Consider the following 23,398-nt stretch of genomic DNA (forward strand, 5'->3'; position numbering starts at 1 on the left):
TACCCATTGCCTTCCCATTCAGAAGCCACAGCTTTGCCGAACACCGTAATGCGAAAAACCACACTTGGCGCGGAGGTTTCACGCCGCTGGCCATGTCTGCGTCGCTCTGAACCGACAGCCCCACCCGGCGTGCGCCAGCATCCCCGCCGCTATGGTGCGTTCCCTTATTTTTAAGCCAGGATCTCATTTACGCTGGGCACGGGGCAAGCCGCGCTGGAGAAGATGGCGGCAGAGCAGCCGGCCAAGCTGCAGCGCCGGCGCGGGGCAAGGGGAAGAGGACAGCGCTTTTCCTCACAGCGGCCCGCCCTTTCCAGCCCTCCGGGGTTGGGTCTACGCAAACGGGAACTGCAGCGGCGCACCCCGAGGTCGATGAGGCTGCCACGCCGCGGGCCGTACAAATGGCGCTGGAGGAAAAGGGCGGCGCCCTCTGCCTTCCGCGCGGCGCTTTACGGCACGCTGCTGCGACACTGTCGCGCTGCAGCGGCCAGGCGGGCCAATGGGGAGCGGTGCCCACCGGAGGGAGCCGCAAAGCGCGGGCGGGGCGGCACGTGTGAGGCGAGCAGCGGGGCCGGCGCGACACAGAGAGGTTCTCGGGGCGGCAGCCGGGGGGGGGGGGGGGGGGATGGTTTCCCGGCGAGTAGCCCTGCTCCGGCGGCCCCTCGCGTCCTCCCCGGCGCTGACACTCGGCCTGGCCCGGGGATCCCCCCGGGAGCAGTGCCGGGGCCTCGGGCGCCCAGCCTCGGTGATCCCTGGCCGTGGGTAGCTGAGCCGCCATGCTGACGGGCCCGCGGGCGAGCTGCTATGGCGGCCGCCGCGGGGAAGGGTTTAGCTGCCTTAACCTGCGTTCGGGGGGCCGTCAGGGCGGGGGCCGCGGTGGTGCAGTGACGCCGTGTCTTGCTCCGCTTACAGCGCTGCCGCCATGGAAGCCAAGGGGAAAAAGAAGTTCGCAGGGAAGGGCGGAAAAGCACCTCGTGGAAAAGCGCCACACGGGAAAAAGAAATTTAAAAAAGGTAATGGTAAGAAAGCGAAAGCTCCTTAATTGGAGTCCTGAGTTGGGCACAGGCATGCTCGAATTTCATTTTTTATCTTGGTAAACTTACGAGATTACTAGCTAGGGATTTGGGTGAGGAGTGATGGATGTTCCCTACATGGAGCACAGTAAGGCTTTTGGCAGTGTCTCCCCTGCAGTCCTTGCAGCGGTGCTGATGAGCTGTGGGCTGGACGAGCAGACAGTGAGGTGGATTGAAAACTGAATGGCTGGGCCCGGAGGGTGATAGTCAGTGGCACAAACTCTAGTTGAAGGCTGGTGACTAGCAGTGTACCCCAGGAGTCAATACTGGGCGTAGTGCTGTCTGATGGCTTCACGGATGATTTGGGTGATGGAGCAGAGTGTACCCTCAGTTTACTGATGACACAGAGCTGGGAAGAGTGGCTCATGCACCAGAGGTTCTGCCCTCCAGAGAGACCTCAGCAGCCAGGAGAAATGGGCTGACAGAAGCTTTGTGGAATTCAACAAGAAGGGCAAAGTCTTGCACCTGAGAAGGGGAACAGCTGCATGCAGCAGTGCATGCTGGGGGAAAGCAGCATTGCAGAAAAGGCCTGGGGATGGATGCCTGGTGATCACAAAGTTGAACATGAGCCAGCAATTTGCCCGTGTGGCAAAGGTGGCTGGTTGGATCCTCAGATGCATCAGGAGGAGTGCTGCTAGCAGGTCGAGGGAGGTGATGCTTGTCCTCTCCTCAGCACTGGTGAGGCCACACCTGGAGTGCTGTGTCCAGTTCTGGGCTCCCCAGTACAAGAGAGACATGGACGTACTGGACAGAGGCCAGCGAAGAGCCACAAACATGATGAAGGGACTGGGGCATCTCTCCTGTGAGAAAAGCCTGAGAGAGTTGGAACAGTTCAGCCTGGAGAACAGAAGGCTGAGGGGGATCTTGGCAATGTATGCAAATACCTGAAGGGAGGGTGCAAAGACAAAGCCAGGCTCTTTTCAGTGATGCCCAGTGACAGGACCAGAGGCGATGGGCACAAACTGAAACACAGGAGGTTCCCTGTGAACATCAGGAAAGATTTCTGTACGGTAGGGGTGACTTAGCACTGCCACAGATTGCCCGGGGAGGTGGTGGAGTCTTCCACCTTGGAGAAGTTGAAAAGCCACCTGATCATACCCTTGGCAACCACCTTTGGATGTCCCTGCACGAGCAAGAGTGTAGGGCCAGATAACCTCTAGATAACCCTTCCGACCTCAGTCATTCTATGATTCTGTCTTGCATTCAAAACTATACTGACTGTATGATCAAATAACCTGGAAAAAGTGAAGCTGAAATGCTTTAAATAGATTGCGTTGCAAGCCCTTCAGCTCTGTTTGGTTGACTTACAGTACTCTTCTAATTAAGCTTTGAAGTTGATAACTTCATGATTCTGGACTGCTTTCCCACATTAAGAAAAAGTTTGAGTGTTGAAGCTAGGGTGCATGAAGTGCTGTGGGTTAGGACTGAGAAGACACCTTGCAGTCTTTGCCCTCTTCTGCTTAAAACTGATGATACGAAAACAGCTCTGACCATAAACTGTGAAGAGGTGATTTGGGGATTGGTGACTTTGATGTCAGGGGTGGTGAAATTCTTAATTTAGAATAATCCTTTTATGCCTGGGCCATTATACTGCTGCCCGGAAAAATAATGCCTGGGCAAAACTTCCATAGGGAAAACTGTGACACCCAGGGACTGCAATGAAAAAAACCATCTTTGAGAAGGGTGTAAGAATTATTGGTATATATGCAGTTGTTATTACAAAGGAGTTTAATTCTTGTTGCAGTAATAATTTGTTATTTTGAAGCAACATTAGCTGTGGGGTAACATTTTAATTTCTGTTTTGCTGTCTGATAGATTCAGGTCCACCAAAGAAATTTCTTAACAAAGGAGATGAGGAGGAAAAACCTAAATTTATTTCCAAGAAATCTGGGAGAGGACAGTTAAGACCTGGAAAAGCAAGTGTTAAACAGTTCAAGAATAAACAGCAATCAGAAAAGCTTGCAAAGAAGAGGAAGCTCCAGGATGGCGAAGAGGGAGGTGAGCAGGTTTTTAAGCCTTAATGTCAATGGAAACAGGTTTTGGGAAACCTGTTGTTCATCTAGGTCTGCCTCTTTACCTTGTTTGCCTTGTTACCACCTTTCCAAATTGGCTGAATGACTCCAATTTTACTTCATGTTTAATCTTTGCTGTGGAAAAATTTAGTTCAGCTGACTAAACTTGAGGCCAAAGTTGTGTGGTTCAACAGTTATGAATTTTCTTGGAAGTCAAAAGTAAGGATGCAGTAGCAAATTAAAATAATTGGTATGCCATCATATAACTATGATTATTTTAGTGATAGTATGAAGTGCCTAGCTTGAAACTGGCTCTTTCCACACGAATTTGGAAAGTACGGAGTTTTTCATAGACTATTTTAGAAATTTAATCCTTTGTTCTAAAAGTACTGGCTATAAGATTTAGAACACAAGAAATCGTGAAACAAAGTTTGTTATCATTTATATCGTTTTTTTTCTGTGGTCCAAACTATCTAGACACTTCTAAAAAGAAAAAAAAAAAGGAGACATCATCAGTGTTACCACTGCTTTTTACATTTTACAGCTTTTTTGTGTGTTTATAAGAGAGGCTAAATAAATGCCTGGTTTTATCACTGTTTAAATGGATTTCTTTTTTTAATGTTGTTTCTGGTACACAAGACCTTCATGTTGTTCCTTTCTTTGCTGTGAAGCAAAGCTCTGCCGTGACAATTAAACAGCACTGTAAAATGAGAATTGGAGTCTTACGTGAGGGATTCTGAAGTTCTGCAGATAAGTGTTAGTTGTTTGAAGGACAGTAGAAGGTGTTAAGTATTTTATTGTTGCTGTAGTTGCATGTTTACAGAAGGACTTCACATGGAAGATGTGCTAGATGTCTGGAAATTTAATAGCAACAGAATGGTCATATTAAGCCGCTTAAAAAAAACCAAAACACAACCACAAACAAACCTCTAAATGTTGTTTATAAGAATGACTGAAGGCTGCTGTGTATTGCACAGTGGCACTGCTCTTGAAAGCAAAGTGTTGCTGCTTTTCATTGTCACCATTACTTTGGGAGAGTGATAGAAAAAATCTGTAATAGGCTCTGTAAAAAGAGAGCGTGGTTTTTGGATGGGTAAGACAGTAAATCGCATGCTGCTAAATACCAACAAGTGGTGCTTTAAGGTCTAAAAATTTAAAGCTGGGTCTTTAGTGTTCTGTGGAGAAGTAATGGTGAGCATGACTTGCTGCTGTGAAACCATGTGAGATAAGATGGTGTTTTTTGTGAAGGTGTGAATAAACTAAAATCAAATACTTGAATTTTTTCCATAACTCATTTGTGGCATTTTCTATAAAGTTACCTGAACTTAGTTTGCTGTGTGGGAGTGTACAGCTGTAGTATAGTAAAATCCCATGCTTAAGGAATTTGACTGAATAAAAAGATTAAGCATGTAACACGCGTTTAATCTTTTTCCTTTCTCTGAGATTTCAGACATGTATCTTTGAGTTAGGATTCTTCTTTTGAGAGAGGGAGAATGTATGTATGGATGAACTAAAAATGGAGAATTACCTGGGGCAGTCATAGACCATTAAGTGCATTTTGAGTCAATTTTCAAGCTATTAAGAGGTTTGTGATGCATCCCATGACAGACATTTGAGGAAAAATCGTTGTTTGCCATGTTCTACTAGTATTCTAGAAGTGGAAATTACTAATTTAGCATACTTATTAAATATTTATACTTTCATATTAGCTAGCTGGGTAACTGCAGGCAAAGCTGCTAAGTTGTTAGCAATCCAGAGACGCCATAGGTTATACTGATAAAGGATTCCATTGCTCCTCTTTTATTGACTATAGAAAGTATATTTATTTTTGTCTTCAGGGTCAGATTCTAAGAAGCCAAAGTGGAATGACTTCAAAAAGAAAAGGAAGGAGTTAAAGCAAACCAGACAAATCAATGATAAAAGTAATTATGACATAATTGTAAAATCAAAGCAAATATGGGAAAGTGTGAGAAGGTAATAATGATATCTTTTTCTTTCATTCAGTTGGCTTTTAGTCATAAGTTGCAAGAAGACTCTTTCTCCTCTTGTAATCATATGAAAGTACATTTCCACAGTGAAACTCCATGGGTGAATTATAACATTATATGCAATTCCTTAGATGGTTCAAGCAGAGTGCTAGAAATGTCTGGAATTAGCTTGCTTGATTTTAGGCTAAGATTCGTGAGTAAATGCTTAAGGAACTGTCTTAGTTTTGTAATCCTGAAGGACAGAGCATGTACCGATTCAGCCTGATCTTGCAATGGGATCACTGCATGAGTTTTTGAGGAGGTTTGTATACTCTCTTTAGGCAGGTGTAATTCTAGGGCTGGGGCCCCGCATCAGAAGGAGGAGTTAATTTTACTTGCTCTAAGTGTCTGTGCTTTGCAGTTTTGGCTGTGAGATACTTACGGATCTTTGCATCTGTGCACAGCTCTGGCTGCAGATTTGAGTTTATGTTCTTTTTAATAATGTTACTCAGAAAAGAATTATTTTCAAGTCTAGAAATGTGTTTAGTTTCTAGGAACTGAAACTGCATCTACAGGTTTAATGAATGAATATATAAATTTGGATTAGCAGGAACTAAGTTTTATTTTGTACTGTCTTGTTTCTTAATTTATATCTATAAGTGAATCATACTACAAAAAAGCTACTTCCTCAGTTAAGATTGTTTTACTTTTTTTGCTTGTAGGAAGAAATGCGATAAGGAGAAGCGACAAAAGCTAATGAACGAACTACAGAAGCTTCTTCATGGAAAAATTAAAAGTGTAAGAAAAACTGATGCCATAGTGCACAAATTCACAAAGGCTTCCTTAAAGAATGACAAAATATAGATGAACTTTTAATAAGATAGTACTAATCTGTTATTCCAAAAGCTACAGGGCATTTTTTAAAACTGTGAGTAAACAAGAACAAGAACAGGGTTGACAGGCTGCATTTGGCATCTGGATTTCAGCGTGGTAGTCCTGGGATGCTTTGTTTATCAACTGGTTATTTTAAGGCTGTCTCTTTAGTCCAGTGAAATTCTGTGCTAACTGAAGCTCAAAACCAGCCATTTTAATTAATTACAACTCTTGCTTTGTAACTTTCTTTTAGAGAAGTTAATGTCCTGATACTTAACTGTGCTAAATGGTCTTTCTGCTTAATTCTTGAAATGTGTAAATTTGCAGTGGAACACATGTTGGATTTTAAAGTGATTCTTGGTATTCCATGCCGAAGTGGAACTGTAGCATTACACTCACACTGAAATTACAAAGACCGTGGTGGAAAATGAGATACCATTTTATGGTTCTCCTTCAGTATTGAAACCTTGATGCCTGTCCTTAATTGTCAGCAACTGCAAGTATTTTCTATATGTTGATAGAGTACTTATACACTAGTAAAAATCCCTTAAAACTTACTTTGTTGAAAACGGGTAACTAGTTTTATAATTGGCATTACATGCTTCATGTGGCGTAAAACTATATCAGAGAGCAAGTGCATTAAAATAAATTTGATGCATAATGCCATTTGAACGGCCTAGGATAATGAAATATCTCTGTCCCATAGCTGGCGTTTGCACATGATTCAACTCGAGTGATCCAGTGCTTTATTCAGTATGGTAATGAGAAGCAGAGGCAAGAGACATTTGAAGAACTGAAAGGTACTTTCTTCCCATTTACATTTTACCTATATGCTTCTGTTGTGTTGTTAGGATGCATTAAAACAAGCCATATTCTTTTCTCTTGAATATTTTTAACTTTCTGCTGAAATGATGCATCATTCATAGTGAGCTCTTGAAACTTACTTAAATAATGGCATCTTTTCTGTAGAGTTGATGTAGTGAAAAATCAAACCAGCTGAATGTTTTTTCCCTTCTTCTAGATAGCCTAGTAGAGTTGAGCAAGTCAAAATATTCCAGAAATATTGTGAAGAAGTTTCTTATGTATGGGTAAGTATGAAGTGAATTTGATTAGCTGTGTTGCATTGTTTCGTTTCCAGTGTGGATGCTGCTCTTAACCTATAGTGCATCGATCATTAAAAAAAAAGTACATCTCTGGAAACATCTTTATAATAGTGTCGAGACAGGAGAGTGTCTGGTATTGCTAACAGCAGTTTTCCTTTTGCAAAAAGTAAAGCTGTACACATTGAGGAAAACATATGCCAAAAAAAGCTCAAATATGTGCTCAAAGTTGATCTTTGCCCTGTACAAAAAAGAGGCTTTTAAAAATTTCTCTGCTTACTGTTTCAGGAAGGCATCCTTTATTCTGTAGAATTTATCCACTGGTTTCTTTTCTTTCTTTCAAAATGCCTTACAGTTTCTTCACATTTTTCACTGTATTTGCTAAATGCTATAAGCCTGATCCAGATGCTGATATTTCCTGGTTTCTGTACTAAAACTTACTGCCTAAATGTGCTTCCAAAAATAAAACTAGTGGTAGGTCAGCTTATCCATAAAGTTTTAACCCTTGATATCTATCTTTCCCTGTGAAACAGGACAAAACCACAAGTTGCAGAAATAATAAAAAGTTTTAAAGGCCACGTGAAAAAAATGCTCCGTCATGCCGAAGCGTCTGCCGTAGTGGAGTATGCGTATAATGACAAAGCCATTCTGGAGCAGAGGAACATGCTGACAGAAGAACTATATGGTAACACTTTCCAGGTTTACAAGGTGACGTTTCAATGCTTTCTGGTCGAGGGTGTTTTAGTATCTAAGGTATTGTGTTAGTAATACCCTGCCTATGTTAACCTACTATTTCTTTTGATTAAATTTTTTCTGTCAGCTGTCCAAAAGTCGTCTAGTTTAGCATGTTTAAATGTTAGAATTACTTGCACATTTCTATTCTAGATTAAATTGTGTTTTTTTCAGTTTGAACCATGTAAAATATGTAGTGTGTTCGTATATGAACTTGCTCTGCTCATCAAAGACAGTCTAATATCGTACAGTAGCAGTTACCTTAGTGTCACAGTGTTTAGCTGGAAGAGGTCATTCCTTGCTGAGATAACGTGGAGTCTGAATTCCCCATTAATACTGTAGGTGGCTTTTGTGTCAAAACTGCCTTATGTCTTGTGAGAGCTGAGTGTGGGCAGAATGTGCCTGTATCTATGTACAGTATGCCATTTAGGCTTTATTTTCGGTTTTGTTCTTTTTTTCTGCCATGGAGACTACAGGACTTGAGTCCAGACTCCTTTGAAACCATTTAGGTGTAGAGCCTCACCAGGCAGTGGGAACCTGTTTAAGATATACAGGCCTCCTTTCTTTTGACTTCTCTTTTTCCTTCTTTCTTGCTGACTTGAAACGTTGATTTCCAGTAGAGGCACAAATAGTTTTATTTGCTACAATGTACATATGTGTGTTACACGATTATCAACTACACTAGAGTGATTTTTTTCTACCTTGGTGTACAACACAGCATGCTTTTACCCACAATTTCTGTTAGAAGTGTATAAGAAATCAGCAGCTCATTCTGAACCATATTGCTATTTTTTTTTAATGGGTATTTTGCAACACTAGTAGAAAGTCATGTTTGCTCTTTTTGTGGGCTGTAATTTGCACTGGGAGCAAAACAGCCTCTGAAATCAAGTTTAGTGTTAGCTTCCATCATTCTGACATTCTTGGCATGAGTGGTTCGGGTAGTCTTACATTGCGGTGCAAACCTGAGACTCAATAGTGTGTGCACTTATAAGAAATGACGATGTAATCCTTGACAAGACCTGGAATTTTTTTGAGTTTTGAAATGTTTGGGTCACTTTTCCCTCTCCTGCCTCCACCCCCCGTTCTCCTCCAGCAGGGACAGTTAGAAGCACATTTCTTCTAATTTTCTGTCTAGTTCTTCTAACAACAGATTCTTTTTACAAGAGGTACCAGTGTAATTGTTTAGATGAGACACCAGGAAGTAATTCCATATTCAAGGTGTATGGTATATCTCTTCCTTCTTGCTGTTCTTGAACTGGAACTTCCTGGGCCTTGGTCTCAGCTCATGACTTGTTGCTGCGTTGCCCCTGACATACACATACTGTCATGCAGCATTTCTGCTTAGCTCAGGAGTCCCTTAACACAATGCCAGTTCTGTGTATTTTGCCGTGCGTCTGACAGTCTCATGAAGAGCTGACCATAACTGGCAAAAAAGACCATAGAAGTAGCTTTTGTTTGCTAATGATGAATATTCAGTTTGTAGAAACTGAAGTATACAGCTTCTGACATACTTAGATGAGCTTTTTATTTTTAAAATTGTAAAAAATGTTAGTTTTGCAGAACATGCGTTTGTGATAATTATTAATTTTGATTGAAGAGGGACTAAAGGTTATATTTTTCTGTGAACTCAAATACTTACTGGGCGCAATTAAACCTCTGATTGTGCCTTCATTTCAGACACCAGTTGCCCCAACACTGGATAAAGTGTTAGAAGCTCAGCCTGAAAAGAGAGAGGCCATCTTGGATGAAATGAAACAGATTCTTACACCAATGGCACAAAAGTAAGGACAAAAATTGATTTAAGGTGTGACAATCTAGCATGAACCAGTTTATTTCTGACATACAGTGATGTTGATACTCTTTTAAGCTCATATGACAGTGACACTATACTCGAGCTGCAACATTACTGTGTTGTATAGTAAGTAACAATGGCTTTGTCCAAAGCGTCATAGTGAATATATTAATTTTGAACTCCACTTGTGTAGACTAGAGGCCTCTGCCCCAGTCAAACAATCGGTAGAAATCCCACAGCGTGGTGTGCTTCCATTATGCATTATTGGATAAGCTTTTCTAGTGGTCTTTAGGAGAAAATGTTTTGCTAGGTTTTAGAATTTGTAAGTTTTGCTAGAATTTTCCACATATTGTAAATGCAAAACATCTAGTCATCATGACTACGTGTTTTCTGCACACCACACTTCCTGACTTTTTTAAATACAATGAAGTATTGCTAGCTTTTGTTAAAACCATTACTTGTGGGGGGCTTTTTGCTTATTTTCTTATTCCAAATATAGAGAGGCTGTGATAAAGCACTCGCTGGTACATAAAGTATTTTTGGACTTTTTCACTTACGCTCTTCCGAAACAAAGATCCGTAAGTATGTTTTGTTTGTTTTTTGTCTTATTTTGCCTTTCAGTGAAGTGTTTTTAGTCTTATTGTGAAACTGTTGTAACTGGAGAAAAATACGCATCTTACATTTACAGTTTTACACATCTGTCGATTCCAGATAGCTAACTGGGAAGTAGTGTTGTATGGAGATTTACAGTCACAGTGAACTTTCAGACTAAAGCAATAGTGTTTGTGATATTTGATTTAATAAAAAAAAAAAATTTAACGAAATTACTTTGTTTTTCTCTCCATGCTAAATGGTCCTCCTCAGTAGCTGGAGAATAATTAAGCCAGGGTCATTGCTTCCAGTAGTTCAGCTTTCCAGTGTGTAGTTTCTTAACCACTTCTAGCCATTGTCCAAAAAACTCAACCAAAATACAGTCAGATTGGGCCCTTCTGTCAGCACTCGAAACTGTCTTCTCCTCCTCCTGAACCAAGCATATGGCTTGTATCACTATGTCTATATTAAATTCTGGTTTTAAGCTTACCCCAGCCATTCTTGCAAAAACTGGGCCTAAGTCCATCTATGTGACGAGACGTGGTGTAAGCTGGTACCCTGCTTGACTTCATCTGTCTTCAAGATGTGTTCCATCAGCCTCGTCCTGGTTCTGCAGTTCAGCACTGTCTTGCTCCAGGCCAGGTGGAGCCGTGTACCTGTCCCTTACCTACTTCTGCTGCACTGGACTCCTGAACTTTGTTAACAAACCCAAAGCTAAGGGTAGTGAGGTGGACTATTCGTGGCCTATTCTGAGTCCAAATCTTACCTAATTAAAGGTTCCTTTATGTGGTTTTATGTAATGTTTTGTCAGAGAGTGCTTCTGAATTGGCAGTCTTGTTGGAGTCAGAGGAGTAAGGACATATTTCTTTCTCCTTGCTTGGCTTTTTGTGCAGACATGGTAGCATATGGATATTTTGTTTGGGGTTTGGATGCCGCTTTTGTAGATGTGTTCCTGCCTGTGCATATAGCTACTGACATGAATTGATTTGTGACTGAGCAGTTTCTAAATACGTGGTAGAATGCTTGGAACCTTTGAATAGGGAGTGAAAAGAAGCTAAGGACAGAAAGGGAGGGAGGTATGTGAGAGCTTCATGTCAAAGCAATCTGTCAGATAATAATAGAAGTAGTATCTAGTAAACAAGAAAGGGGTTGTTTGGTTTAGTTTTTCTTTTTTGGCTGATGGTGTTCTTCATCAGATAGCTTCAGAACCTCATTTCTTTGATATGAAGACGAACTTTTGGCTGAATCTTGTCATGTTTGATTTAAATATCACCCGGTGCTTAGTTCTCGCTTTCTGGCCAATACCCTGTATGTATAAACAAATTGCATCACCTTCAAAGATTTTCTTCCTAAATGAATGGTTGTCTTTGTCTCCTCTAATTTTAACCTCGGTTCTGAGCATTCTTCCTTGAATTGTCTGCAGTTCTAATTTCATGGGATGCATAGGATGAACAGTGTGGTTTTGAAGGGAGAAAGCTTATGTCATTTACAGACTTTTGGACTCCTTTTGAGGCTGTTTTTTATAGGTCAAGGAAATGAGAGTGCTTCTGTAGAGCCAGTGATAATCTCTGTAGTGTTTGGGGCAGACAAAAAATCCTCTCATGCCCTTACCTACACACATTGAGATTTCTCAGGCCTCTTCTTTCACCTTGTTGCTTTATCGGTTTTTCTTCCCCAGGAAATGATAGAAGCTATCAGAGAGGCTGTCATCTACCTGGCACACACTCATGATGGAGCCCGAGTAGCGATGCACTGCTTATGGCATGGTACTCCCAAGGTATTCTTTGATTTCTGTCTACCGAGTCCTCTTTAATAATAGTCTGGTCTGAGACTGCGAGTGTGATGGCTCAGGAGTCCTTCTGCCAGCGCACAGTTTGGTGCAGTTCACTATTTGAGAGCAAGGTTTAAAAAATGACCCCATTTTACCTATTGGCAAATATAAGCAGTGGTTTTTCACGAATCAAATGCTTTTATTAGAACTTATACAGTGGAAGCATCTCCTTTTTTGTTTTTAGCAGAGTTCTTGGAGATGACACAAAGCTTTCGCATTTTAAGATTATTTGCCATTCATTCATGCCATAGATTTCTTAATGCTGGTAAAATTGGCAGTAGGGAGAGGACATTTGAGAAGTCATAATGTGGAACGATATTTGGCTTTGGAATGCCAATACTTAGAAAATGTTATAGAAACTGTGTTGTAGTTTCTTCTGCTGATTCAGCATCCTGAAACACTTTAGGTGTAACATATGCCATCATGTCTTGGAAATATTGTAATGCCTTCTATCTTTTCTGTATTTTTCGTAAAAAAAAAAAAAGTGACTTATGAAAATAGCTTGCTTGTTAAAGAAAAAAAAAATGAAGTTGCTATGATGTAGAGGTAGTAATGGGTCTGAAGAAAACTGAGCAGTGATTACAAAAGCCAAAGCTACAAGCACTGAGGAAACTTTCTGCCAAAAAGATACTGCTAGTAAAGGGGTTTTGCAGCAGGCTAGAGTCCTTGCTGCTTTAAAGTTTCAGGTCCTGTTGAATGTGCATATTTTCAAATGAAGAGCTGAAGTGCATTCTACTTCTGTAAATAATGAACAAGATATAGGTGAACATACATGGTGATTTGGTTGTTTGGGGGTTGGTTTTTTTTTTTATTTTTTTTCCCCTGCCCTTTCCTGCCCCCCCAGGTAGCCCTTTTTGGTATCTGCCATTGCTGGGCTGGATGATGAGGGGACTGGAACATCTCCCCTACGAGGAGAGGTTGAGGGATCTGGTCTTGTTCAGCCTGAAGAAGAGAAGGCTGCGAGGGGACCTTATAAATGCTTACAAATATCTGAAGAGTGGGTGTCAGGAGGATGGGGCCAAGCTCTTTTCATTGGTGCCCAGTGACAGGACAAGGGGCAATGGGCACAAACTGAAGCACAGGAAGTTCCATCTGAACATGAGGAAGAACTTCTTCCCTCTGAGGGTGACGGAGCAGTGGAACAGGCTGCCCAGGGAGGTTGTGGAGTCTCCTTCTCTGGAGATATTCAAGACCCGCCTGGACAAGGTCCTGTGCAGCCTGCTGTAGGTGACCCTGCTTCGGCAGGAGGGTTGGACTAGATGACCCACAGAGGTCCCTTCCAACCCCTACTATTCTGTGAAATTCTGTGATTCTGTGACTTGTAAACATACCACAGAACCTCCCTGGGATTGAATCTTTCACAGTTCAGCTTTAACTCTTCACACTGTTTCTAGGTGTAGACTAATAGTACAAATGTGAGACTTCAGTATATAACCTTTAGTAAGCAAATTAAAGATTATCTTTTTGAATGTGTAAAAACCAATTTAGTTACTCAGAATCACTGGCATTATAGGCTCATTCAAGTTTCTTGTTTACTTTTGGATAGGACAGAAAAGTCATTGTGAAAACTATGAAGACATATATTGAAAAAATAGCAACGGTGAGTGCTCATTAATGTTCATTAACCTTTTATTTCATAGTCTCTGAAACACAAGTGATTTGATAGAGACTAATTTGTATTTGCTTTGGTACCAGAAACAACTATGAGGTCTTAGTAAAAGTAGTTGTAAAGGAGTTGTGATGTACTAGATAATACAAAATACGTTGAACTTAATGAAATATTTAGAGACATACTGAGAAGCTTAGGGGCACTACATGTAGTACTGTCCTTCTTTAAAGCAGCTGAGCTCATTATAAGTCCTAAATTCTTCTTCCATGATTTTTTTTTTTTTGAGCCCAACTTTATGTTGCATCTTCATATGGTGCGTTGGTCAGTTCTCCTTGATTGGGAGTAAAGTAACATGTATACAAAAGAGGAACAAAAATTAAGATGTGTTGGGGATGTTAGTGGAAAGGCCATCTGAATGTGCCTGTTTCTTATAGGATGCTCAATAACGTTTTAAGTCAGGAAGCTTCAAAATGAATTAATGCTGAAGTGACATACAATGGAAGAAATCTGTATTTGAATTCTTTCTGAGCCACGTGTGTTTGGAGACTGCAGCACCAATAGAGTAACAATTGCAACCAGATTTAATAGTGCTGGGCAAAACTGCAACTCCGAAGAAAAGCTTTTAGACGTACCTTCCTGGTTGCTGCATTGTTCTCTTTAATAGCAGTTGACGTGTTCTCAGTCAGTCGTCTCCAGACTCTTTTGATTGCACAATCCTGAGCATGCATCCCCAAAATCTGTATATTTATGTATACTTTAAGTACATGTACTACTGTACTAGTTTACATTATAAAACATACCCAAAAATAGAAATTTTAAATGGATGATATAAAGATAACCAGTGGTTATTTTTACATATTTATTAATGGTAGAAAGAAATATTTTCTTCCTGCACCACAGTGGATTGTCTTATGCATCCCACTTTGGAGGCCACTAGTCTAAGTAACGTTTCTCTCCATAATTTTCTAGTACCAGAATAAACAAATTGTTAAGTTTTATAAAATATGTATTATATAGAAATATGAGACAGTGGGTAAATAATAGCTAAAGCAACACTGGAGCACTGAAGGTCTGGCTTCACTTTGACATGGAGTGTTGCTGACATACAGCTGTATTGGGTTGTGCCCTTTTGAGTATGCTGGAGACTTGCTCTCCAGCAGTTCAGTAGAGTCTATATGGTTCATTGCAGAGCCATGATCTCCAAAAGTATGGTATGTGATTTATCTCAGTTTTAAGCTAATCTACCATAGAGATAAAATCTGTATGTAATGTTCCTGCAAGGCAAATCCTATGATTTCAAATGATGATTAGGAACAATAGGATTTGATTAATAGCTTGGATGTGATAAAGCAGTTTATTAACTTATAATGGCAGATCAACTTAATCTACCTCCGTTTTAACAACATGCTTTTCTTAACAAGCCTTGCTTTCCAAGACAGCCCAAATGTTGGGCTTCTTTTGTTCTATGACAGTAGACAGAATTTGCTTTTGGTTTGTATTGTGTCAGGTTTGAGACACTAACTCAGAAATGTTGATGCTAAGTTGATATATTCATAGAACTTGACTGCATGTGGTTTCTGATGTCTCGGCTTTGCAGGGTGAATTTTCTCATCTGGTCTTGCTGGCAGCATTTGATTGCATTGATGACACAAAACTTGTGAAGCAGATAATTATATCTGTAAGTAACTGATTTTTTCCTAAAATAGTATACTAACTAGTATCAGTGTGTTTGTCAGTGTATAAGAAGATGAGAGTAGTAATCCATCTGCTTTTTTCAAAACATTTAATTCCTTTCCACATTTTCTGTTTAGTTGTATTTGTGTATCATGATTATTTTTTACTTTTCATAGAAGACCTCAGCTGAGGACTTTCATATATTCTCTTTAGTTACTTATTTTAATTAGTTTCTAAGCTAGATTCAGTGCTTGCTGAAAATTACCCTTTTTGTACGTTCATTCTGGCTAATGAATGACCAGAATCTCTTTAACGTCAATATCTTTGTCATAAAAGTTTGAGTTCTGATAGTATTTCATTATATTGGTGGAAAACTTCAGCATGAGGATGTCACCTTACACATTTTACAGACGAACCTAAAATGTCAAGAATATCCGTGCCTAGAATGTCCTTGCTGTGCCAACTTATTATTGCAAAAAAAGTTGTTTAGCACATTTAGCTCTTTCCTTTTGCAGAACTAGCATGTCAGAAAGTGATACTTCAAGATAAACTGTAGTAAACTTTCAGACACGTGGCAGCAGGCCTGAATGTAGTATACCATGACTTCAAACAAGATAAAGTACTTGGAGACATTTGGCTGAATGCTGAAACCATTAACTCGCTTTAATTCTCAAAACTTGACATGTTTACTTAATATGTTGATAATTAAATGACAGCTAACATTCTGGATAAAATCTGTGTGATGTTTTTATCTTGCTGCCAGAATGGATACAGATAGATGTCTGAAACAGGAGAGCACTCTTGCTGTTTTGCTTCACCCACACGGAACTGCAGAATGAATTGTATGATTCTATGATAGTATGATCTAGTCTGCGTCTGCTTTCTTTTGGAGTGCCCCATTTCCCCTTCCAAAAATCATCTAATAGGGTTTCATAAAGTGTTTGTACTTAAGTTTTATGTTTACATGCAATTTTATCACTTCTAAGATGTTTTAATCTATAAATTACCATGAAGTTAATGTTTTCACATTGATAAAAGTGACTTCATAGTGCACAATTATTTTTTATGCATGCAGAATAATTAACATTGGTGTACAGGTTGTAATGTGCTTATAGTAGTACTCATGCTACAGCTTTTAGGACTGACTGGTTGAGAGGCAGTGGCAGGGAGGTAAAGGTGAGGCAAATACTCTGCATGTGGAGGAGGAATATGAGGAGAAAGTGGTTATGATGAGGCTCGCCTTAAAAAAATATGAGCAGCTCTTCCATTGAGCAACTTTCTATAGGGGGTAGCTGGGTTTTTGTACCTTAGCATGGAGATTTGGCGGCAAGTCTGTGCCTCTCTGATGGGTGTGGAGAGGTGAAAGCATCCCAGTGTGGAGATGACTTTTTTTCCTCAGGTAGACTAGCTGTAATCACAGCTGGGTCTGTTTCCAGAGTGCAATCTGTAACGTAACAACCTCTGAGCAAGTTCACAGAATGACAGAACTACAGAATGTTCGGGGTTGGGAGGGACCTCTGTGGGTCATCTAGTCCAACCCCCCTGCCGAAGCAGGGTCACCCAGAGCAGGCTGCACAGCACCGCATCCAGGCGGGTCTGGAATATCTCCAGAGAAGGAGACTCCACAGCCTCCCTGGGCAGCCTGTGCCAGGACTCCATCACCCTCAGGGTGAAGAAGTTCTTCCTCATGTTCAGATGGAACTTCCTCTGCTTCAGTTTGTGCCCGTTGCCGCTTATCCTGTCGCTGGGCACCACTAAAAAGAGTTTGGCCCCATCCTCCTGACACCCACCCTTCAGATATTTATGAGCATTTATAAGGTCCCCTCGCAGCCTTCTCTTCTTCAGGCTGAACAAGCCCAGCTCCCTCAGCCTCTCCTCGTAGGAGAGATGTTCCAGTCCCCTTATCATCCTTGTAGCCCTCCGCTGGACTCTCTCCAGTAGCCCCTCATCTTTCTTGAAGTGGGGAGCCCAGAACTGGACAGAGTACTCCAGATGAGGCCTCACTAGGGCAGAGTAGAGAGGAAGGAGAACCTCCCTTGACCAGATCAGAGCTGTCATGACACAAGAACATTGAGGGGGTCTTGTAGTGTATTACAAGAACTCTGCTCTCTGCAGGATTTGTTGGTTCAGATACAGTGTTTGGCTTTAACTGAGCTTCCAAGGTGTCATGTAATTCCTGAATCTTTGGTGGTTTTCCACCATCTGAAATCAGAGATAAAGGAGTCTTTACTGTTTGGTCATCCTACCGCAACAGTCTGGACAGAAGAGTAAAACAGAATAAGGACGAGCGGCCTTCACACATATAGAAGTGGCCATCTAAGTTTATATGAGGTCAGGAAGAGGGAAAGGATGTCAGAAGAAAAGAAAAAAACAGCAGATAGGATAAAAACCAGCTCTTCAGATGATGACTGAAAGCTAGTAGCAGAGGGTGAGGTGGAAGCTTCCAGAAATCAAGCATTGAAGTATACTCTATAGAAAGAATCTAACCCTTAAAACTGTCTTAAAGAGCAGTTAGACTTCTAAAACACCTTACATCGATTATAATTCTGTCCATACTAAAATGTAGCCCTAAGGAATGTAAGGAAAATAATAAAGATTTTGAGGGGGAGAAAAAGAAGTGTTTGGGCAAGATGTTGTTTTTTTTTTTTTTTTTTTTTTTTTTGTAGTGTTATAAAACTGATCACTTCTGTGGATTTACAGAATATCTGCGAATTCATAGGTAAGGGAAGGTTTTAAGCCTTTTAAATCCTTAGAGGAAAGTCTTTCCTCCTCATAATCTGTCAGCTCCACGGAGTCTTAATCCAGGACCAAAGAATATGCTTTAAACCTTCATTTGTGATTCAAACTATACATTGTGAGCTTAGCATGTGTCAGGATTTGGGCGGATTTTAGTGGGAAATCCCTCTCTTTCGTGAGAACCCCAGGCTTGCAGTGCTAGGGAGGTGTTACCAACAAGAGACAGCATGCCTGTGTCGTTTAGAGTTTCTCCTGGTACTTTCTTACAGTTCTGGCACTGAAAGTGACCAAATTCTATAATTCATCAGAACCATGGAATCAGTGGGCGAAATACACATTTGGAGGATTTAAAGAGAGATGGATCTGTTAACTTTTGTGCAAAATCGATGTGTTACAGATTGATTTTGAAGTGCAGATCATTTTTGTGTTTATTTGTACCAAAATAAATTCTTTACCTGTTTTAAGTTTTGAAATATTTCAGCACCTTTGCCATCCATTTAATTGATAAATGAACTTCACATACCTCTGATTCTGCATGTACAAGCTGAGAAGAAAGAATGTGGTTTTGGTTTGTTGTTTTTTTTTTCCTCAGAAAAGATTTTTTTTTTCATGGCTGAAATGGTGCATCAGACTGATGCTCATCTCCGTTTACCACAATTCGTTTGTTTACGCGATGTTTCTGAAATATGAACATTGTTTTACCATTTCCTGCCAGCTTCCAACTGCCTTTCTCTGTTTCTCTTTCCCTCAAAGACAACCAGCAGACCCCATATTAATAAGGGGTGGCATTCGTTACAATTGTTCTGTTTATACTTTTAGCTGTTGCTGGAAGGGTTTTAATGGTGGAAAAAAGGTTTTTTAAGGTCTGTGGCCTGCAAAATATACTAAAGGTGCCCAGAGCTCTGTACAGCCCTCCTTTGCTTTGATAATCATAGATTTTGTATGTATATTGAAAGTTGCCAGGAATAGATTATCATAATGGTCAGATGTATCTGGGTGGTATTTAGGATTCTCCAGTGGTACTTGGAGCTTTCATAAAATGCATGATGCTGTATGAATGGGCATTTGTTGAGAAGCTGGCAAAAATTTGAGTACAAACAGATGGGCTAATATAGGTGCTTCCTTCTACAAGCAAGAAAACTCCCCTGCATATAAATGCCTTTCTTCCTCAGTCATATTAGTGCACAAGAGTAAGAGGTGCCCACTCTGTAGTTTGCAAAGTGGTTACTCCTAGCCAGCAGCTAACCGCTGGGGTTGTCCAAGGTTTTTTGTTAATGCTCAAATAAGGTGCCAATAATACTCCCAGCAGAAGTCAGGTTTATTCTGTTACTGAAACTTAGTTTTTTTTGGTGAGTATTTTGCGATCAGTTTAAGATGGACTTTTCCTTCCCATGGACTGTTCTTGCTGTCTAGGTACTTACACTCACTTGAAAGTCAGCATCGTATCAGTGATTACTCTCAGTAGATGTGGTAGGTCTGATCTGCTGAGGTTATGACTTTTACTGGGGTTATATTTATACAAATGTATGCATTGTTCTTTGTATTTGGCGTGTATCAGTGAAAATGAATCTTGTCCTTTTGTAGTATTTTCTAATCAGTGACATTGATGGAGCCGAGGAACACATTTTAAAGCTTAATTTTTTTTATTTCTCTCACTTCTCCAAACTTTCATTCTGTTTAGAGTTTTTTTTATGTAATTTCACAAGCAGATAAGAATCTTGCTCATAGTATGTAGTTTTCCTTTCCTAAGCTTTGCATTTGAAAGGTAATCTGTAATTACTGATGGCTCAAAACTATTATTTCATTAATGTTTTGTTGGTGTTTACTTTTACAGGAGATAAATGCTTCTTTGCCCAATATAATAAACAATAAATATGGAAAGAAGGTCTTGTTGTACTTGCTAAGTCCTAGAGACCCTGCACATTTTGTTCCAGAAATGATCACACTTCTGCAACAGGGAGATGGAAATGCCTATAGGTAACTCAGATATGAAGGCTAAGTTGTTTTCCTGAGAGTCCGGAAGAGTTCACGCAACTTTCTGTCATGATTGATTTAATTTCAGCTTTTGTTCGTAATATATCTAAGGAATGTAAATTTATATAAATAATACATGAGTAATATTAGATAAGTTAATCTGTAGTCCATACTTTTGTATTTTTGGTTTAAAGTTCGTATATGATGATTGGTGACCAGCAATGTGTTGGTGACCAGCAGTTTACCCCCTTTGTAAAGAGCAGAAATCGTGATGTGTTCTTTGTTCAAACTCGTACATTAAATTTGGCATAGCAGAAAATTTCTAATATGCATTATTGGTGTTCTGAGTTGCATAAAAGTATGTCTCAAAATCTAGCAATAAAAATGGAAATTGTTAATTTGAATTCAGTCTGTGAATGCTGATGCTTCTCAGCTTTTGAAGAAGGAGAAAATTTAGATGACTAGTAAGCTGTTTAAGAAATACGTCTCAGTAGTTAACAGAATGAATAGAAAATAAGCAGGGTAAATTATCATTGTTAACAAAGAACTCTGTGAAGTTTACTGGCAGTCAGCTTTAAACACTATACACTTTCTCACTCCATGTGTTCTTAGAATGTGTGTGCAGTGTGTGTTTAATTGTATGTGAAACAGAGGGAAGAATAAGGCTTCATTTTGATCTTCCAGTACTTTATAGCTGTCTCAAATAGCGTATATGTTCTTATTTCTTGTTGCTTGATGTATGTACAGAGCAAGTCTTCTGAAGTAATGTGCTGTCTCTTTTCATCAGTAAGAAGAACACTGAACTCCGCTGCCGTGAACTCCTGGAAGCCATTTCCTCACCTTTGCTAGAATATTTGCAAGAACATACCCAGGAAGTAGTGATAGACAAAGCTGCCTTTGTCTTGGTTGCTGACATCTTAAGAACAGCTCTTGGTGACATCCAGCCTGCACTAGATGCAATTGCTAATTTAGCAGCAGAAGAGCTGGTTCCAGGTGGCCGTGATGGCCAGGTAATGTAACAGAGGACAAGGTGCTGAGATCTGGCAGAGCATTGGCTTATTTTGTATTACTAAAAAGAAGTGTGCTCACTTTCTGCTGCCCTGATAGTACTCTTAGGTTAGATGTGGTCTCTGTTTTCTGACATTTTACTTTCATAGTTTATTACTATTGCATCTGGAGTGATGCATCTGGAGTGATGAAGGCTTGAGCCAGCATTTCGTCTGACTTGTAGAGCAAGGTGCTTCATGATCTTGAATCTTCAGAACTGCTTCAAACACTTAGTAGGAGGGTAGCTTACAATCATGTTACACAGTCTCTCTTTTAGTGTTATCACTGTGCAATCAAGCGGTTAGTAAACTTTTATAGTTCATTTGACAGTTTACACTGAGAGTGACAGTGTTGCTTAGTTTTCAGGTATGTATCTCCATGCAGCGACAGATCTTGGGTAGTAGCTGTTTGTCTTTATGGTATGACCTTCTCTTCAGAGTGTACGCCCCCCCCCCGTTTTGTTGAGTTAAGCTCAGTCTGACAAGTGTCTATAGACTAGAAGACGAAAAATGCTGTGTACACAATGTTAAAGATAGATGCCCTGCAGATTTTTGTAGTTGTGCTGAATTTTCTGTCTTGCCCCTGCTTTGATACACATTTTACAGAATTTTACATGAACTACTGATGTTTTCTGTGAACTATAGTGTAGTAAATTCTCAGCCTGTGAAAATGTGGGGAAGTGTGGAAGTGCTTGTAGAGGCAGCTAGACCAAGAGATTCTGCTCGGTGAGCATGAAGTCCTTGGATGGGTGGATGAAACGTTGGTTGATATGGTTTATATTACTGCAAGTCAGATGTTACAGGGAAGGTGATAAAGAATAAGCTGGTCAGTTTAAAAAAAGCATTCAGATACTTGCATCAAACTTGTTGATATTTGCATAGGTGGTGACTAAATCGATCAGTGTGATGTGGTGTGTGAGGGCAGAGTGGATAAACAGGAATGTTTATGGACAGACATGTAACTGTGTTTTGAGACATCATCATTAAATGACTTTGTTTTCTTTCGATTTGTTTGTTTCCCCTTAAAGCTTCACATTGCAGAGCATCCAGCAGGCCATCTAGTTTTGAAATGGTTAATAGAGCAAGATGAAAAAATGAGACAGAGTGGAAAAGAAGGTATGTTCGAAATTCAGCTTTATTTGATCAAGTTGTGACTTCAGAGTAATCAGTTATGTAACCTAAAATAAGATTGTTGTATTTATTTCTTTGAATATACTAATATATGGAAAATTTAACATCTCCTCTAAGATTACTGCTGCTGTCATTTTGCTGTTGTGAGCTGTTAAATGAACAGAAAGCCAAGAATACATCTGCTTTTTCTGCCAAGGAAGCACTGATCTCTTTTTTTTTGTTTGTTTGTTTCTCAGGGGTTTACTATGTGTTTGGGGCAGGGTTCATTTCTGCACCTAAAATGTCATGATAGCTTTGCTAAATTACACAGCAATTCAAAGGATAATAATAGAAAAATAGAGTCTTTCTAACAGGAAGACTTGTCTCATTAATGCTTGTAAACCAAACTGCAGTCTTTACCGTGTTCATTAGTGCTGCTGGGTTAAATGCTTTGTAACTGTTACTACAATAATTCATGCACAAAAATAGGACATCTTTGCTATTTTTTATCCCAGAAGGCAGAGATTGGGCACAGATGTTCTTATCTTAATTTAGCATTTAAACTTATTTTATTACATAACTGTAAAATCTTGTTGTGTGAATCGCCATGTCCTAATAGAGATTACTTTTTCTCATACAAAAACCTCAAAAAATGAAAGGAGGCGGGGGTGCCATGGTATGATCTGGAGGGAACTTCTCTGTGTGTAGCAGGCTTTTTTTTTTTTGTAGAATTATCAGGGCTTGTTAAAGTGTTTGGGTTTTTTTCCTTTTCTTCATACTACACTCAAGTATTCACGGTTTCCTTGAAAAACTATACATATTTCTGAAAGGAGGCTCTTTCGCTGCTTCTCCAGTGGATGATTAAAAATGTGAGAAGGGGAAGTTGTACATGAGTGTCTTTCAGAGACTAGCCTAACCGAGATGATAATTGTTATGTGAATTTATTTCTCCTAATATTGTGCAATTCCAATTTTAAACTCAAGCTGTTCCCTTTGGTTTCTTTGTTTTCCTCCAAAGTGTGCGCCATTCAGAATTGTTGCCCTGAGTTTATGGGATTGGCATTAAAAACAACCAAATTATTACTCATGCAGGGAACAAGCTGAATAAAAACCGACCTGTTCTTCAGCTGGAATTCTGATCTAAAGTGACAGTGAAAAATAGCTTCATTGTTTGGAGGTTGGAGTTTGTTGGAGTTGGGTGGGTTTCTTTGGGTTGCTTACTGACTGGTAAGTTTGCTCAGCATACATGTTGTAAGAGTAGTTTTTGAGAAGTTCTGTTCTT

General features: G+C 40.0%; 1 protein-coding gene across 3 annotated transcripts in view; it reads left to right on the plus strand.

The window, feature by feature from the left end:
- The first annotated feature begins 344 nt into the window (after positions 1 to 344).
- Positions 345 to 23,398, plus strand: part of PUM3 (pumilio RNA binding family member 3) — a 29,206-nt gene continuing 6,152 nt past the window's right edge. The window contains exons 1-16 of one of the 3 annotated variants that reach the window (XM_075410582.1): positions 345 to 365; positions 910 to 1,010; positions 2,886 to 3,068; positions 4,921 to 5,056; positions 5,772 to 5,847; positions 6,629 to 6,722; positions 6,944 to 7,010; positions 7,556 to 7,730; positions 9,432 to 9,535; positions 10,046 to 10,124; positions 11,816 to 11,914; positions 13,515 to 13,568; positions 15,175 to 15,255; positions 19,822 to 19,964; positions 20,749 to 20,971; positions 22,036 to 22,123. In XM_075410582.1, coding sequence (XP_075266697.1) covers positions 920 to 1,010; positions 2,886 to 3,068; positions 4,921 to 5,056; positions 5,772 to 5,847; positions 6,629 to 6,722; positions 6,944 to 7,010; positions 7,556 to 7,730; positions 9,432 to 9,535; positions 10,046 to 10,124; positions 11,816 to 11,914; positions 13,515 to 13,568; positions 15,175 to 15,255; positions 19,822 to 19,964; positions 20,749 to 20,971; positions 22,036 to 22,123 — 1,693 coding nt within the window. In that variant the 5' untranslated portion in view covers positions 345 to 365; positions 910 to 919. Of the gene's footprint in view, positions 366 to 514; positions 587 to 720; positions 743 to 909; positions 1,011 to 2,885; positions 3,069 to 4,920; positions 5,057 to 5,771; positions 5,848 to 6,628; positions 6,723 to 6,943; positions 7,011 to 7,555; positions 7,731 to 9,431; positions 9,536 to 10,045; positions 10,125 to 11,815; positions 11,915 to 13,514; positions 13,569 to 15,174; positions 15,256 to 19,821; positions 19,965 to 20,748; positions 20,972 to 22,035; positions 22,124 to 23,398 lie in introns of those variants that run through there. The other 2 variants (XM_075410583.1, XM_075410584.1) reach the window with 2 other exon arrangements.

Source organism: Opisthocomus hoazin, chromosome Z, assembly GCF_030867145.1.
Source record: "Opisthocomus hoazin isolate bOpiHoa1 chromosome Z, bOpiHoa1.hap1, whole genome shotgun sequence".
Lineage (NCBI taxonomy): Eukaryota > Metazoa > Chordata > Aves > Opisthocomiformes > Opisthocomidae > Opisthocomus > Opisthocomus hoazin.